This window comes from Nematolebias whitei, chromosome 3, assembly GCF_014905685.2.
Source record: "Nematolebias whitei isolate Nwh7 chromosome 3, NemWhi1, whole genome shotgun sequence".
NCBI lineage: Eukaryota > Metazoa > Chordata > Actinopteri > Cyprinodontiformes > Rivulidae > Nematolebias > Nematolebias whitei.
In genome coordinates, this window is record NC_056500.1 from 59,572,061 (window position 1) to 59,589,469 (window position 17,409).

A 17,409-nucleotide genomic window follows, 5' to 3' on the forward strand; every position below is an offset into this window, starting at 1 on the left:
GTCAAGGCAAGGGTCATGAACGTGATGAGTCAATCAATGGAATGCTGGAAAGTCTACTGCTGATGAGACAGGATAGAGAATCTGGCCCAGACTGAGAGGAATGAGTGAGCTTAAGTACTGACTGGACCAGGTGGTGGAGCTGTGGGATAATGAGCGGTGACAGGTGACATGAGTTGAGTGATTACTGAGTGTGCAGCATGACAGAGGAGCTGACAGAGAGCAGAGCTATGACAGCCGGTACGTGATATGTTTTGAGTACACTCTGGGTTCAAGTTGAAAGGCTTTAAATTTACTTGGTAAAAGGTGGCTTTGGCTGAGTGGTTAGAGCAGTCAGTCCTCCAGTGCAAGAGTTGGGGGTTCGATTCCACCAGCAGTCTGAAGTGTCCCTGGGCAAGACACTGAACCCCTCATTGCTTCCGATTTTTGTCCCCTTGGTGTATGAATGTGATAAACAATGATTAGTCTTTGTATAGATCTAGTAGAGTGCTGTATGAATGGATGGCACAGATTGTGTTTTAAAGTGGTTTGAGTATCTTGATAAGATAGAAAAGCACTATACACCGGTAAGTCCATTCATCATTTATGTACTATTTGGAGCACTTTTAAGGTTTTGTAAAAACGTTGGTTACGTATTGTAACCCCAGATTCTATGAGTATAGGCGTAGCCCTTTAAGGCCATTCGCTAGTGGGTTTTATCCCGTTACGCAAAGCGTAGCACTGAAAACTTTAGTCCACGCCCACCTGTCGTGTGGGCACCACCCGGTCCGTATAAATTACGTTGAGAACGGGTAATAGGCTCCCAAATAGCTTTTTCTTCAGCCATTTAGGAGCCAGTGAGGCCCAGAGCTTAAAGGGCTATGCCTATACTCATAGAATCTGGGGTTACAGTACGTAACCAACGTTCTATTTCGTATAGGGTTTGCCCTTTAAGGCCATTCGCCAGAGGGTTAAAAGGCGAAGCAGGATGTAGTCTATGCCTCACTGGGTCCGTTCAGACACCATATGAAGCGCCCGCTTGCACCAAAAAACATTTCATTATGCGCACAATGCACAGACGCGGGCTGCATAATTTACGCGTTCCGTGTACATGGGCGCCCCGGAGACAAAAGTTTTTGATGGGGATAAGAGGAGAGGCTGAAAACATTGAACGGAGCACATCAACAGCCCTTCCATATGAACAGGTTAATAATAAATGAACTGATTAGTAATCAAATAAACTCATTGGTAACAATAGTCATGAACTGATTAGTAACATTAGAACAAGACCAACAGTCACAAACTTGTGACTGATAATAAATATTTCACACTGTGATTGCATGCAATCAGATGTGAGTTTAAACAAAATTCCATGAAAACAATAAAATTCATTCTGTTAAGGCGCTGAGAACAGAATGCGCCATGGAACGAGCCAACACATCACGCAGATAGAAGCGAATAAATGAGCAGGGCGATGACCACGTGGCCGCCATACAAATATCCTACATTGTCATACCATTATGCAAGGCTGTCAAAGATGCAATTCCTCTGGTCAAGTGCGCCCTGAGGTTGTCAGGAGACTCTAAACCTGATGCTCTGTAAGCTTCAGAAATGGCCTCACACAGCCAGTGTGACAGGCGCTGGGTAGATAACGGGCGACCTGCAGAGGCGTCTCTATAATGCACAAACAAATGTTGAGTCTGACGCAGTGTGGCCATGTGTGCTACGTAACATGCCAACGCACGCACAGGGCAGAGGAGATGAAAATATGCTTCTTCTTCTGATTTGTGGGGAGGGGGGAAAATCCTCCAACGTTATCATTCTCGATTTAAATGAGCTTGTGATGTTTTTAGGCATGAATGCTGGGTTAGGTCTCAGATCAGCTGAGCTGCCATCAGCTTGAATCCTGAGGCATGATGCAGCAACAGAGAGGGCAGATAAATCACTCGCTCTCTTCGTGGATGTCAAAGCCAACAGTAGGGCTGTTTTAAGTGACAATAATTCAATCAAAACCTGATCTAACGACTCGAAAGGAGCTTTCATCAGGGCTTGCAGAACCATCGTTAAGTCGCACTGTGGAGCTAGTGGACGTGACACAGGTCTGTGCCTCCGTACACCTTTTAAATGGTAAATGGTAAATGGACTGCACTTATACAGCACCTTTCTATCTTATTTCAAGATACTCAAAGCACTTTACACTACAATGTGTGTCCTCATTTACCCATTCATACAGCACTCTACTAGAACTCTGCAAAGATAACTGAACAAATCATTCTAAAGAGACTAATTAGAGCTTTATCACATTCATACACTGATGGGACAAACATCAGAGACAATCAGGGGTTCAGTGTCTTGCCCAGGGACACTTCGGCATGTGACTACTGGTGGATTCGAACCCCCAACTCTTGCACTGGAGGACGACTGCTCTAACCACTCAGCCACAGCCTCCGTTTTTAGAAAACGCTTTGTCAGCGGATGATTGAAAACTGTTCTGTCACCGAAGCCTTCGTGACAGGAAGCGATGGCTGCAGCATACGTTTTAATTGTGCTGAATGCCAGATTTCTGTCCATCAGCTGCTACAGAAAGGACAGCACGCCACCTAGTGGACATGAGATGGCCTCTACACCTTTCTCAGTACACCAGCGTTGAAAAGCTGTCCACTTTGATGTGTACAGCGCTGTGGTGGAGGCAACACGTGAATCCTGGATTGTGCCAACAACTTCTTGAGAGAGACCCATCTTCTCTAAGCGGATCCGCTCAGCGGCCAGACCCAAAGGTGCTGGCCTATTTCTGGGTGACTCCTGATCGCTCCTCCCACCTGGAAGAGAGCATTGTCCCTCCACGGCAGTTTCCACAGACAACCTGATAACAGACGTTGCAGGATTGGAAACCACGGGGCGCTCACGCGCTCGGCGGCTATCAGAATGGCTGACAGTTCTTCCTCCCGAACTCTGTTCAGAAACCGTGATATTGGAAGGACTGGGGGAAATGCGTAAAGGAGCATTTTGGGCCACGGACTGTGGGCAAACGCGTCCACTCCTAATGGTGAATCGTCCCATGGGCTGAGTGAGAACCATAGTTGACACTGGGCATTCTCCCGTGTGGCAAATAGGTCCACTTCTGCCTGGCCAAATTTCTCCCAAAATCTGAGAAATCAGCTCGTGATGGAGACTCCAGTCCCCGTGGCGCGGACCGCCCCTGGACATTATGTCCGCTCCTCTGTTCAGGATGCCGGGGATGTACACTGCTCTGATGGAGAGCAGGCGTTTGTGTGCCCAACACAGCAGCTGCGTCACAATGTGTAACATTTGGGCTGAGCGCACGCCCCCCTGCCAGTTTATGTAAGCCGCAGTCACTTTGTTGTCTGTGTGAATCAGAACATGCTGATTCTGTAACACAGGAGCAAAATGTTGGATCACATTCAAAACAGTGAGACATTCCAAAACATTTATATGAGCTGATGTGTGAGGTGGCCACAGCGCCCCCACCGCCTGAGACAGGCACGTTCCTCCCCAACCTGACAGGGACGCGTCTATGAAAACTGAGACATGTGACGTAGGTCTGTTGATAGGAACTCCCTCTGACAGAGTGAGAGGATTTCCCCAATGTTTTAGGTTGGTTCTCACAGAGGGGGGCACAGAAATCATCCACCTTTTCTGCCTTACCGGATCTATGCGCAGACGAGCGAACCACCTCTGGAGGCATCTCATGTGGAGTAAGCCCAACGGAACCACCACATGAGCTGACGACATCGTTCCTAACAGTTTCATGATGGAGACAGCTGTCACCACTCTGCTGGGCTTTACGTGGCGGAGCTGGTCTTTTAGAGTTTCGCCTCTTGGCTGTGATAAACGGGCCCTCATAGTGACTGAGTTTAGCTCCACTCCCAGATAAACAATCATCTGGGCCGGGAGAACTGAGCTCTTCTCCCAGTTTATGGTGAAGCCCAGGTTTAACAGGTGTGACGTCAGCGCTTTGGTTTGCGCCGCTGCTTCCTGCATGGATCGGGTCAGCAACAGCTGATCGTCCAGGTAAAACAGAATTCTCATCCCTGCTCTGTGTAGCGGCTGCAGAGCCATCTCCACGCATTTTGAAAACGTACATGGTGCGAGGGAGTAACCAAACGGGAGCCTGTTGTACTGGTACTGGGTCCCTTGGAAGGAGAAGCGCAGGAACTTTCTGTGCTTTAGAATGATTGGAATGTGAAAATAGGCGTCTTTGAGATCGATGGAGGTAAACCAGTCGTTTTGGTGAATGCTGTTTAACAGCTGTCTGGTTGTCAACATGTGAAACTGTCTCTCCATGATCGACTTGTTGAAAACGGATAAATCCAGGATGGGTCTCATTCCTCCGGTCCGTTTCGGAACCAGGAAGTAGCATGAATAAAACCCTGTGTTTTCCTCTCCGTTGGGAACCCTGGAAATTACATTTTTTACCAGTAGTTCCTGAACTTCTGCATGAAGGGACGAGATCTGTTCTGAAGATGACAGAACAGTCTCTATAATCCCGCTGAACGGTGGGGATTGAGCTGCGAACTGCAGCGTGTAAACCCTGCTGATAAGACGGTCCATCCATCTGTTCAGGGAGCACGCTTGCTGCCACTCTGCGTAACGCTCTGGGAGCGGGCACGCGTTTCTGCGCCTTTGTGCCGCACTCAGGCTGCGGGCTCGCATCAAGGTTGATGTGAGCTAACGTGCGCTGAGGGGAGGCGTGCACGCCTTCAGCAATGCGGCGTCGTTTGGGTGGAGGCTGCAGCTGCTGTGAGGAAACGCGTTTGTTCCCGCTGCGGTCAGACGAAGCAAAACACAACCTGGGCTGACAGCGAGGTTTTCTTCTGGGCTCAGTACCAGCTCCAAGGGAATGGCACCGACGGCTGGGAGCAGTGTGGTCGCTGATGCGGAAAGGCCCGGGGAGGTTGAGCATCTGCTCGGCCCCCCTCGTTCCAACAGTACGCTCTCTGGAAGGGAATGAGCAGCGGGGCTGCTGCTGACGTCGCCTGTCCCGGAAGAACCATCCAATTCGCTCCGAGACTCGGCGTCAAAAAAGGCGATGGCGTCATCCAGCGAACAGTCCCCCGCCACAGAGAGGCACTCCTCAATGTCAGCCTTGAACAAGGCTGCTCGCCTCTGCCTCTCCTCAGGAGGGAGGAGGTCACAGAGATGGCAAGAGGAGGCGAGGTCGGCGTGGCGGGGACCCAGGCATCCTTCGCAGGTGTCGTGCCGGTCAAAACTCAGCATGTAGCCGGTCTTGCAGGACGGGCACAGGCGGATGACGAATGGTGTTGGTGCTGGACATCGCGTTCTTGGAAGATCAGTGCTGTTTGCTTGCTGAAGAAAAATGGGAGCCGATTACCCGCTCTCAACGTAATTTATATGGACCTGGTGGGGCCCACACGACAGGTGGGTGTGGACTAAAGTTTTCAGTGCTACGCTTTGCGTGACGGGATAAAACCCACTAGCGAATGACCTTAAGGGGCGAAGCCTATACGAAATAGAACTTTGACTTATACATGATTCAGCTTTATGCCTTTTGTGAAATCAAATCTACAAACCAAGCTCTACTTGTCAGGAATGTTTATTTACATTATTGTTTACAGTTTATAATCTGTTAAACAGTACAAATGGAACAGCCAGCAGCACACAGAGAGTAACTATAGTAAGAGCTCCACTACAAAATACAAGCAGTCTTTCATAGTTTGTTGCTACTCCACATTCTTGACAGACAGAACCAGATAGAACATTAAAGATCACCATTTCAAAGAAACCCATCCTTATAATAATAAAAATATTTGTATAAAAATAAAGTTTGAAGATACTATATGTGTTCTAATACTTTCTAGATAATTATTTTGTGTTTTCTAGGTTTTATGCATAGTCCTCTGCCAGTATGTCAAAGTAGTTTGTATCTGCATAGAGCAGGAAACCAGAGCAGAGTCTGTCCGCCCAGCTGGGGTCTGCAAATAAACCATTCTGTTCATGGTAGAAGATCTCCATCCATACTTCATCCTCTGGGTTCAGGTACATAACAGTGGACCCAGATGCCACATCATGGTTTCCCGTGTTGGCATCAAAGGTTTTTATGCGATACTGACCATTTTGCACTAAACTAATAGCCAAATGTTTGTTGGCCAGCGTGATGTCATAGGAAAAATAATATAATAAACTCCTGGATATGCACAGATTAATTTTCCTGTCTGTGGATTGTAGTGCCCACCTTCATTGAAGAGAACCTCATTGAACTTGATGGGGGTCTTCTCTGTGGGGTAGCTGCTGGTGATTCCCACAGAGAAAGCAGATTTAGGCAGCATGCTGCCACATTTGCAGATTCCTGCAGCTCCACGAGGTCCTCTTTCGCCCTTATCCCCTTTGCCTCCATCATGGCCTGGAGAACCAGGCAGTCCAACATTTCCGGTATCTCCTGTGGGGCCTCTTTTACCTGCGGGGCCACGTTCCCCACAATCTCCAATCTTACCTGTTGTTCCTACTCTGCCCTTTACACCTGAAACAAAAATATTATTGTTATAGTTCTGTCTATATTTGCTCTCAACTAAAAGGTGAAAGGTGTATAATATTGTATGTTTGCCTGCTTCTGTGTGTTTGTGTAGGTGAGAAAGTATGTGTTTGTATGTGTTACCATAATATCTCTTAAATAACTGAATACATTTTAATAAAACCTTCAGAAAGTAATAATTCAATGTACATTACAACTGATTAACATTTGGACTCATCTCAATTCAAGATGATTGCCACAAAGGGCAGCTGTGGCTGAGTGGTTAAAGCAGTCGTCCTCCAATGTGAGAGTTGGGGGTTCGATTCCACCAGCAGTCACATGCCGAAGTGTCCCCGGGCAAGACACTGAACCCCTCATTGCCTCCGATGTGTGTCACATCGGTGTATGAATGTGATAAAGCACTGATTAATCTCTACAGATTCAGATTAGCTTTGTAGAAATCTAGTAGAGTGCTGTATGAACGGGGAAATGGTAAATGGATGGATTGTACTTATGTAGCGCCTTTCTATCTGATCAAATGTGAGCACAGATTGTGTTGTAAACCAAAAAAAGTCCATGCTCAGTAATTCAGGTATACAATCCAACTATTTTTAGTCAGGTCATCTGGACAGTTTCTTTTTTTGCTGAAACGTTTCACCTTCAATCCGGAAGGCTTCATCAGTCAAGGAAATACACGCCGGCACAAGAGGAGGGGACGTGCCAAAGACACCATCTTAGCACCAACATAACTGTTTGTTCCACTTTGGAATAAGCTGTTTGGGGGAAGAATCAGTTTTGTGTTGTGTGTTTCCTTGACTGATGAAGCCTTCCGTATAGCAGGTGACATGGTTCAGCAAAAGAAACTGTCCAGATGACCTCACTAAAATTGTTGGATTGTGTTGTAAAGCACTTTGAGTATCTTGATAAGATAGAAAGGTGCTATATAAGTACAGTCCATTTACCATTTACAATTAATAGACTTTAAAATGGCTATGGCTCAGTAAATACATTACAAATATTGAGCTAAAATGTGGCGTTAGCTTATTCAGAAGACAAACTTCGAGAATTAAAGGATCGCACAATCTTCCACAATACAGTATTGTATAATTCAATTCAGTTTATTTATATAGCACCAGATCACAACAAAATTGTCTCAGGACAATTTACAGGAACATTCACACACACAGAAAAGCCAGTTAGTAAAGTTCTCTATCTAAGGAAGCCCGCAGACATGTTGAATCTTGGCTTTGTTGCAGTCTCCCATCCTGAGCAAGCACAATGGCAACAGTGGAAAGAAAAAACTTCCTTTTTAAAGGAAGAAACCTCCAGCAGAACCACGCTCAGGACAAGTGGCCATCTGCTTTGACCGGCTGGGTTTGAGAGGACAGAAAGGAGAGGCAAACAAACACAGGATGGTAGGTTGAGATATAGGTGCAGGTGTACCTGAAAGACAACAAACACGTTAGGATAGAAAAAATAATTACAAATACAAAACAGGTTGAGCATAGTAAGTAAAGACAGTAGCAGACTGAAAAAATGTGGTCAGTTTGTCCTTCAGCAGTCTAAACCTAAAGCAGCATAACTAAGGGACAGCTCAGGAAACCCAATCCGACCCTAACTATAGAATTTAGCAAAAAGGAAAGTCTTAAGCCTCATCTTAAAACTGGACAATGTGTCAGCCTCATGGACTGAAATTGGAAGTTGGTTCCACAAGAGAAGAGCCTGATAACTGAAAGCTCTGACTCCCATTTTGTTTTTGGAAACTCTAGGAACCGCAAGTAAAACTGCAGCCTGAGAACGAAGTGCTCTGTTAGGACAATATAGAACAACAAGATCTGTAATATAAGATGGCGCTAGGTTGTTGAGAGCTTTGTAGGTTAGAACAATGATTCCCAACCTTAGATAGAGAACTACTAATTGGCTTTTATGTATGTGAATGTTTCTGTAAAGTGCTCTGAGACAACTTTGTTGTGATTTGGCGCTATATAAATAAATAAACTAAATTCAACCTGAGAATGAGCAGCGGGGCTGCTGCTACTCATGGGGGGGGGGGGGGGGGTCTGGAGAGCACAGGGGGATTGCATAATGTGTCTGCTCAGAAGTTAAAGGTTGTAAAAATATTCATTTATTGTCTATATAACAACTTTAGAAAATATGCTTTTATTTTAATTATAATGTTTGAATCTAAAAAAGTTAAGTCTGGTCCTCTGGATATTCAAAAAACAAAACAAAAAAAATTAAAGCTGCAAGCAGCATTGAAGGCCCTCGCAGCACAGCATCGCTGTGGCCAAACTGTGACTGCGGGAGCTCCAGCTACTCCACCCAGTCGCCATTGTGAACGCTCTCGTGCCAGTCCCGCACGCGTTCACCACAGGGCGCATTTCCCAAATCTTGGAAATCGCCTTCCGTCCATGTCAGTACTTGTCCAGCTTTAGGTCTTACAAGTATAGGTGAAATCCAACCTTCCAGACAGGAGTTATTGTGACTTCCTGTTTTGTGGCGAATGTTTGATGAGCACTTCTTTTATGCTTTTCAACATATCATGTGTGGTAATCAACAGTTAGCGAACACAGTTTCAGTCTTATATCTTACACAGTGCAAAGCTGGAAAAGTCAGCCAGTTTCTTCTCTGAGTGGGTGGGGCTTAAGTGATGCCATGAATCAACAATACAAATGTGTCTATAAGTGCTCACTGATCAAGCACTAAAAATCATGTTCAGATCAGATGATGTATCACTGAGATATAACTGTTGGAATAATCTAGGGGGCGCACTGGAGTCAAAAGTTTAATAACAATACCAATGTGTCTAGAAATGCACCCACAGAAAATCTGTTGCAGATAGGATGATGTTTCACTGATATATAACTGTAAGAATGATCTAGGGGCGCACTCAAGTCATATTTTAAACTACAATATAGGTGTGTCTAAAAGTGTTCACTGATGATGCACAAAGCTGGCGCATATCAGATGATGTGTCACTGAGATATAACTGTTTGAATAATCTCTGGGGCACACTGGAGTCAAAAGTTAAACAACAATATCAATGTGTCTAGAAGTGCTCACTGATGACACACAAAAAATCTGGTTCAGATCGGATGATGTATTGCTGAGATATAACTGTTGGAATGATCTAGGGTGCGCACTGGAGTAAAATGTTAAAGAACATTACCAATGTGTATACAAGTGCTCACTGATGAAGCACCAAAAATCTGGTGCTGATCGGCTGATGTATCACCTAGATGTAACTGTCACGGAAGTAGTACATAGAGTAGGGGAAGTGATCAAGGAAGGCGGAAAAACAGTCGAGGGATGGATAGTTGATCTTTTCCTTCAGATCTTGCTATATTTAGCAAGCTTAGTTGGTGTGATAGCTGTTGCCTTATAGCTGTGCTCTTACAAGAATGTCTCAAGGCCATGTGCCGCCCATGTGGGAGCAAGCACTCCCACCAGAATTGGGTACTGGCTCGGCTTAAAACGGAGACATCAAGGAAACGGTCTCATATCCGCCGCGGAGCAGCAGAGAGCATAACTCAAGAATTCCTCAAAATCAAGACCATCATGGACTGCCAGACAACCAGTAATCCAACAGATGTGAGTACCTTCTACGAAGAATCAGATAGTACCACAGCACCCACTCAGACCTCCTGGCCATGGTGTCCATCCTACTTTAAGGGCAGCACGGTAGAATATTTTTTGATAATGATTGCATGGATGTGCTACTGCCACACGGGCGAATGGGGTAGAGGGCGATTAATGCGATTCCCTGTGGTCTTCCAGGCCTATGCCAGGATAATTTTGTCCCATATAATACTCGAGAGCTGAAATAATGCCACATTATTTGTTACCTACTTATTGGGAAAAGTCAAACCCTCACTTTGACAAAAGGCAGTGATCACAGCTTGGCTACTAGTGGATTCCATCGTGGTGGCCCTTGAGTGTGGCCACACTCACCCCCTTGCCTATACCCATCACAAACTGCGGGAACACAGCTGGAAGAGTTGTGACGGCAGTAATGGAAGGCGCCATAGCCATCACTGTGTTAGCATACCTGCTGCACCAAACCCTATCCACCAAACCCTATCCTTGCGACCCCAAAATAGACACCGTTGGACCATGAAAATAGCTATCCTAATTGGATGGGGTCTGGTTTGGGGAGTTTGTTCCGTGTTATACTGGACCGGTCTCTGCACCACAGTACCCATCATAGTTTGGATGATGACATGCTGCCGTGTTCAAACCCAGACCTGAACCTCTTCCTGTTGCACCGGAGGTGAGTGGAGGACGTGGAATCTCTATGGATTGAAACCTCCGATCCTCTGAAGATACAAAACTTAATCAATATAACCAACACTGCCCCCACCCCTCCGCTAACGCTATTATTAATCATTAATCTAAGGTTTGTTTAACTCCGGGTCACATTGCTCGATGAGGTCCTCGATGTCAGCTGACGGCCTGTATAGGCCCAATAACGGTTGGGGGCCTCTGAAGAGCTATGGAACCCGGGGAAGAGGAAAAAATAAATATTCTTGTTGTAGTATCAGATCTTGTTTTGCCCCCTCTTGTCGTTACAGGAACACGAAGTGACCTGCAGTTTCTGTCACCAAAGGTTGGCAGAAGCCAAGTACATCTGGGCTGTTGGTTCGTCTTGGTGGTGCCAGCGCTGTCGTTCTGGCATGGTGGCCAGGGCTGTGGTGAATGGCATTCTTGTCTCAGATGAGCCACATAGTCTACCACAAGTATCGGCAGCAGTGTGCATGGAACCATAACGTACCTGCAAAATCATCTGGACCTCGGCTCTGAATTCTGTACCCTATCGGCCAAGGGGAGCTATCCCGCCACAAGCCTCATACTACCCAGTGGTGGCTAAGTTGTGGGAACACCTCCACGAAGCAACCAGGTTCGTGGCTATTCATCTGTACACAGGGCTGCCCTTGGTCCATGGCCCATCCTTCGGAATTACGCAGGGATCATCAGAGCCTCTGCCCCTGGCATTACCGGCCTCCTTAGGGGCAGGCCTGGGAGCCACTCCACCACTGGTCCCGACTCTTGCAATGACAGCAACTCAGGGTCAGAGTGCAAACCCACTTTAATTCAGATCAGGGCGGTAATCTACAGGATTGCAAGCAGATAGATTAATTATATTTGGATTCAATTGTTCAGGGTTGCCAAAGGTTGTTAGAAGTGGTAAGGGATAACATATATTGGATCAGGTTGTGAGTTGGGGGAGTTTGTGAAGGTTTGTAGAGCATTTAATTGCGTCAGAACAACCTTAGGGGCTCCTAGGGCATGGCTGGCCAGAAGGAAAACGGTTGAGGCTGTTTTCTCCCAGCTCTCCTCAGGATCAGAGAACCACCTTGTCACGCAGACTGATCAACCTCTGGAGTCCAACTAAATCTTGGAGCCACTTATTAATCATCATGCATCCTCTGTGTAATCAAATGTAATCATTGTGTTGGATTGTGCTTACCACTGTTTCCCCTGCTAATCATTGATTAAAGCAAAGCAAAACGTAAAATTCTGGATTCTTATTTCAACACCCCTTTGTTCATGGAAGTGGAAAACTTGGTTCAATGTTAACAACAAAAGTATTGGGAGGTTTTAAAAGGTTTCGTAGCTTTTAGTATAAAACAACATCCAGGAATCTTACTCCTAGATTCTAAACAAAACCAGATCGGATAACAATTGTAACGCTAAATTAGAAGATGAGCTACCGTGAACGTGCGCTTCCTCGTCTGTCGAACGTCCCCACTCCTGCTGCTAGGTTGGGCGAGGCACGAGGTGAGATTCTGGGTGTGGTACACAGATAGGAGGTAGTTAACAGTCTGGGTGAATCATCTTAACACAGCCTTAGACTAAACCGTCCTAAAACACAGCTGCGGTGCTGGAACACAGGAGGAGAAATGCTGAGGGGGACTGGTAAACATGAAGGAAAACACAACATGCAGGACCAGACCCCAGAAAACCCTACAAGACAGTTACGAGATGAAGGCATTTGCAGCCTTGTGGGAGATAAAGCTCACCTTCTCCAGTCCAGGTTATTCCTCCTCCAATGGAATGGCTGAGCGAGCTATAAAAACTGTCAAGCATGCCCTGAAAGAAGTGGCACATACTGGCATGGATCCTCATCTAGTACTACTTACTGTCCCTGAGAAATACACCTGTCACGGAACTGAACATCTCCCCTGCATAGATGTTGATGGGAAGAGTCCTTCACAGCACACTGCCATGTTCCACTGCTGTGCTCAAACAATCAACCCCACATAACATCTCCAACAAAATAAGAGACGTACAGTCCCGCTAGAAACAACACTTTGATGAACTTGCAAGATCACTACCAACATTATCTCCAGGTAACACAGTGCACATGCAAACACAGTGTAGCTGGGAGCCAGCGTTGTTATCCGTCAGAGGGAGGAACCATGATCCTACACCGTCCAAACCCCAGCTGGAAGTTTCTCATGAAGAACAGGAGGCATCTGAGGAAAATACATCCATGCTTGTTCAGAGACACATCCACTGATGAACAGTTGGACCTGGAAGAACAATCTCCTACTGAGCAACCTGGAGAACCAAGCGCTCCTCCTTCAGCAAGTTTGAACAATGCACTTACATGTTACACACACAGTGGTCGAGCAGTCAGGCGCCCTGCCAGATACAGAGATGCTTGAGTGGACATTCGGTTACTGGTTTGTAAAGCATCTGTTATTAGTTTCCTTTGAAAAGTAAAAAAAAAAAGAAAAGAAAATTATCTAAAAAAGTTAAATCTGGTCCTCTGGACATTAAAAAAACAACAAAAAAAAAAAACAAAGCAAAGCTTGCACCGTCTCAGAGTGGATCAACCAGATCAACTGGTTGATCCACTCTGAGACGGTGCTATTTAAGAGACTGAGCTGAATACAGCTCCTCAGACTGAGGAAGTCTCTCGGATGAGAGACGAAACGTTTCTACATTTTTTGTTCATTTGCTTTTTTTTTTTTTTTTTTTTGAATGTCCAGAGGACCAGATTTAACTTTTTTAGACTTCCCAGGATAGTTTCTTTGAGGCCAATGGTTTTTAAGTATGCTAAAAACTTTGCTTCCCAGATGTGGTAGCGAGCTTCATTACCATCACACTGTGGTGGAAGTCCCCTCCCGTGCGTCGTTACAGACAAAACTTTACTGGGCCCATAACCTGTAGGCAGTTCTGCAGCGGGTACCCCACTATTCACACAGGAAGTTCTTGGCTCTTCTTCACCATCTGCAGTTTGTGTTGACATCTTTACAGAAACATTTACTTCCTCTTTAAGTAAATAAGATACAGGAGACATTATTCTCTGCTTAACTGGTAACCACACTATCCCGCTCTCACCGTAGCTCACAGAGAGATGAGGGGGTGGTGAGGCTCCGCCTTTATTGCTTCACAATACTGTGTAACCTTTCGCTTCACAAAACAGTGCCAACCAGAATACATTAGTGGCAAACATCATATTCAACACTATTCTCTCATCTAAAGTTTGACTGAAGCTCTTCTTGATCATAGTAAACATATTTAGATTTAATTCAGAACTTACCAAAAGGCAAATAATTAATGTTTTTTTTTTTTGTGTGTGTGTGTGTTTATTTGTCTATGTGTTAGCAAAACATCTCTCAAATCACAAAATAGATTTTAGTGAAACTTTCAAAAATTAATCACTTTGGAGTCAACGTAAAGGTGGTTGCCACAGAAAATTAACTTTAGGCAACCTAAAAATGGCTACAAATTTTACAGATATCGTGCTTTGCTGTGGTAGTAGCTGGGATTCATTCACAATACATATTGATCGTGGCATTTTGCTATATCGCATGACATTGCACATCTTCAAAGTTTGAACAAAATTGTAGAAAATACACATAAAGCTGTAGTCTAACTCTCTTGCATGAAGTCTGATGTGCATTCTTTCAAGCAATGCTAGGCCTTCAGTTATTCTTTGTCAGTGAGGAGATGGAGTGAGGTAAATTCTGCAGATAAATCTGCTCCACAGAAAGAATCTTTAAGCCTTATGTGCAACAGTTCATGTTACTAATGTCAATTTATTTGTGATCCCAGCTGGGGACTATTATTTTATATTCCCTTAGTGGAAAAACTTTGAGCATAAAGACATTAAAAAGATTTAAGAACTTTTAGTGGATTTGTAAACCTCTGACTTCATGCATCAGACATGTAGACTTCTCCTCTGCCCCATGAATGAAAGATGTCATGTGAGAGCAGACAGTTGTGCTGAGACTTACCCCCACACTTGGCAGCTGCTCCTCTCTAATGCTGATTAAAGTTGTGGAGCTTCTCCGTCTTCCTATCTACTCGGGTTGGAGTGATTTGCAGGATGTGAGTCCACACGGAACATGTTCCTTGCTCACAGATGTGTGCAGAGCTGCAGCTACTCTGCTGCTGATTGCGGCTCATACTGCAAAAAGCAGCTTGAACTCCCACCCTCCATCCAGATACCACACCCTCCCCCTGACCCTCTCCCTTCTGTTTCATAAACTTCTCAAGGCAAACACCTATCATCGTGTGTGTGTGTGTGTGTGTGTGTGTGTGTGTGTGTGTGTGTAGAATCAGCTCCATTATTTCATGAATGAAGACAAAGCATTCATTCTGTACTGACAGTGTAAAGGTCAGCATGTTGGATCTTGTTGAATAAAGTAAGATTCATAAAACACTGACTTCATTTGAGATTTAGTGTGAATCTTGGTTGCATTTTGACATTAGTCCCTAGGTGGCAATCAAAGGCATTTCTGAAAATTTGACAAAGAGCTTCAAATTTTATTACTGTATTTTACTGCCCACTGACTAAAAAGGCAGCCTGTTTCACTGCTGTGTTATAATTACCTCATGAACTACAGGACAAATTATAATGAAACTTATAAAGAGTAATTAGATGTACAGCTAGAACTGATTAACCTTCTTCTTTCAGCTTTTCCCTCTTCATGGGTTGCCATGGTGAGTCATCCTCCTCCATCTCACTCTGTCCTCACTCCAACTACCTCCATGTCCTCTCTAACTGTATCCAGATATCTCCTCTTTGTCTTTTTCCTGGCAGCTGCATTTCTAACATCTTTCTATGTGTATCAGAGATGGACAAGAAGCTGAGTACAGGGAACTGGTAGACCGCTTTGTGGCATGGTGTGGAAACAATCATCTCATTTTGAATGTGACCAAAACAAAAGGGATAATTGTAGAGTTCAGGAGAAACAGGAACAGGTCCAACCCTATTTCCATCATGGGAGAAGAAGTGGAGGCGGTGGAGAAGTATAAATACCTCGGGGTTCACCTGAACAACAGACTGGACTGGAAATGCAACAGTGAAGCGTCTACAAGAAGGGACAGAGTAGACTGTACTTCTTGAGGAAGCTGAAGTCCTTCAGTGTTTGCAGCAAGATACTGCATATTTTCTATAAGTCTGTTGTAGAGAGGGCTATCTCTTCTGCCATCATCTGCTGGGGTCGCAGCACCAGAGCAAGTTACTTAAAAGATCAACAAGCTCATAAAGAAGGCTGGCTCAGTTCTGGGGACTCCTCTAGAACCTTTGGAGATGACTGTACAAAGAAGGATTCTTCATAAAATGAAGAACATCATAGACAACCCTCAGCAGCCTCTTCATCAGACTGTAATACAACAACAGTGTCTTCAGTCAGAGGCTTCTTCAGATCTGCTGTAAGACAGACTGCTACAGGAGATCCTTCCTGTCCACAGCCATCAGCATATATAACAACTAATGAAACCATGATGATGAGTTACCATTCATCCATCCTACCATTATCTTTTACCCGCTTCTTCCATTTTGGGTCACGGGGGTCGCTGGTGCCCATATCCGGCAATCACTGTGCGAGGGGCGAGGTACACCCTGGACGTATCGCGAGTCCACCACAGGGCCACGTAGAGACAAACGAGACAAACAACCATTCACTCTCTCACTCACACCTAGGGCCAATTTAGAGTTACCATTCAGCCTAACATGCATGTTTTTGGTCTGTGGGAGGAAACCAGAATACCCGGAGAAAACCCACGCATGCACGGAGAGAACATGCAAACTCCACCCAGAAAGGCTCCTGGACTGGGATTTGAACCAGGGACCTGCTCGCTGAGAGGGAGCAGCTCTATCAGTTGCGCCACCGTGCTGCCATGATGAGTTACCACAACATATAATTTCCCTCTGGGATTAATAAAGTATTTTTGAATTAGAATTTTGAATTAGAATTATCCATCCTTGTCACTCCTAAGAGAACCTCAACATCTTAAAAAAACATCAACATGGCCAACACAGCCGACTGATCCTTGAAAAGACAAAAATGGCTCAATCTCAGTCAGGTTGACAGATATTGAGGTAAATTTTGCTGTGGCATTAACTGAGAGCCCTCCTTAACACAGTCTGAGAGTGCACATCTTGTGAAGATTTGACTAAACCACCTGTAACTTTGTCTCTGCCCATTATACGATGATTATCAGGGGATGTTGGTTAAGGTTCATGGATGTTTTCTTAACTACTATGGCTGAGAATGTTAACTGCTCATGAACCATGTGTTTGAGTTAGCAAAGAGTTATTTTCTCTCTTGGAGAGCTGAACGAGGAGCTGATTTGATCCTGCATGTGCAGCTGTGTGGCCAGGGTCATCAGTGTCTGCTGATAAGCTTATAAAAACATATCTCGCACGCTGCCCGTGGCAGATTCGCATGACAGGGCTCCGTGCATGTAAATTTCTGTACATCTGTGTCACCTGTTGTGGAAATCTGCCCTCACAAGTAAAACTGTTTAAAAATCTTCTCATGTCCTCAAGTGTGGCTTTTTTGAGTAAGTTATAAATGAATAGAAGATAATCTTATTCAACAATGATCTAAGTTTGCATTCCTTCAATGTGTGGCAGGACTTTAATTTGCTTCATTTTTTGCCTCTACCTTTATATATATATATATATATATATATATATATAC

General features: G+C 44.9%; 1 protein-coding gene across 1 annotated transcript; it reads right to left on the reverse strand.

The window, feature by feature from the left end:
- Positions 1-5,841: 5,841 nt before the first annotated feature.
- On the reverse strand, positions 5,842-12,574 carry LOC119407578 (complement C1q tumor necrosis factor-related protein 7). The gene is given in 3 exon segments (XM_037674399.1): positions 5,842-6,132; positions 6,135-6,565; positions 12,487-12,574. Coding segments are annotated over 3 exon segments (810 nt in total).
- Positions 12,575-17,409: the final 4,835 nt, after the last annotated feature.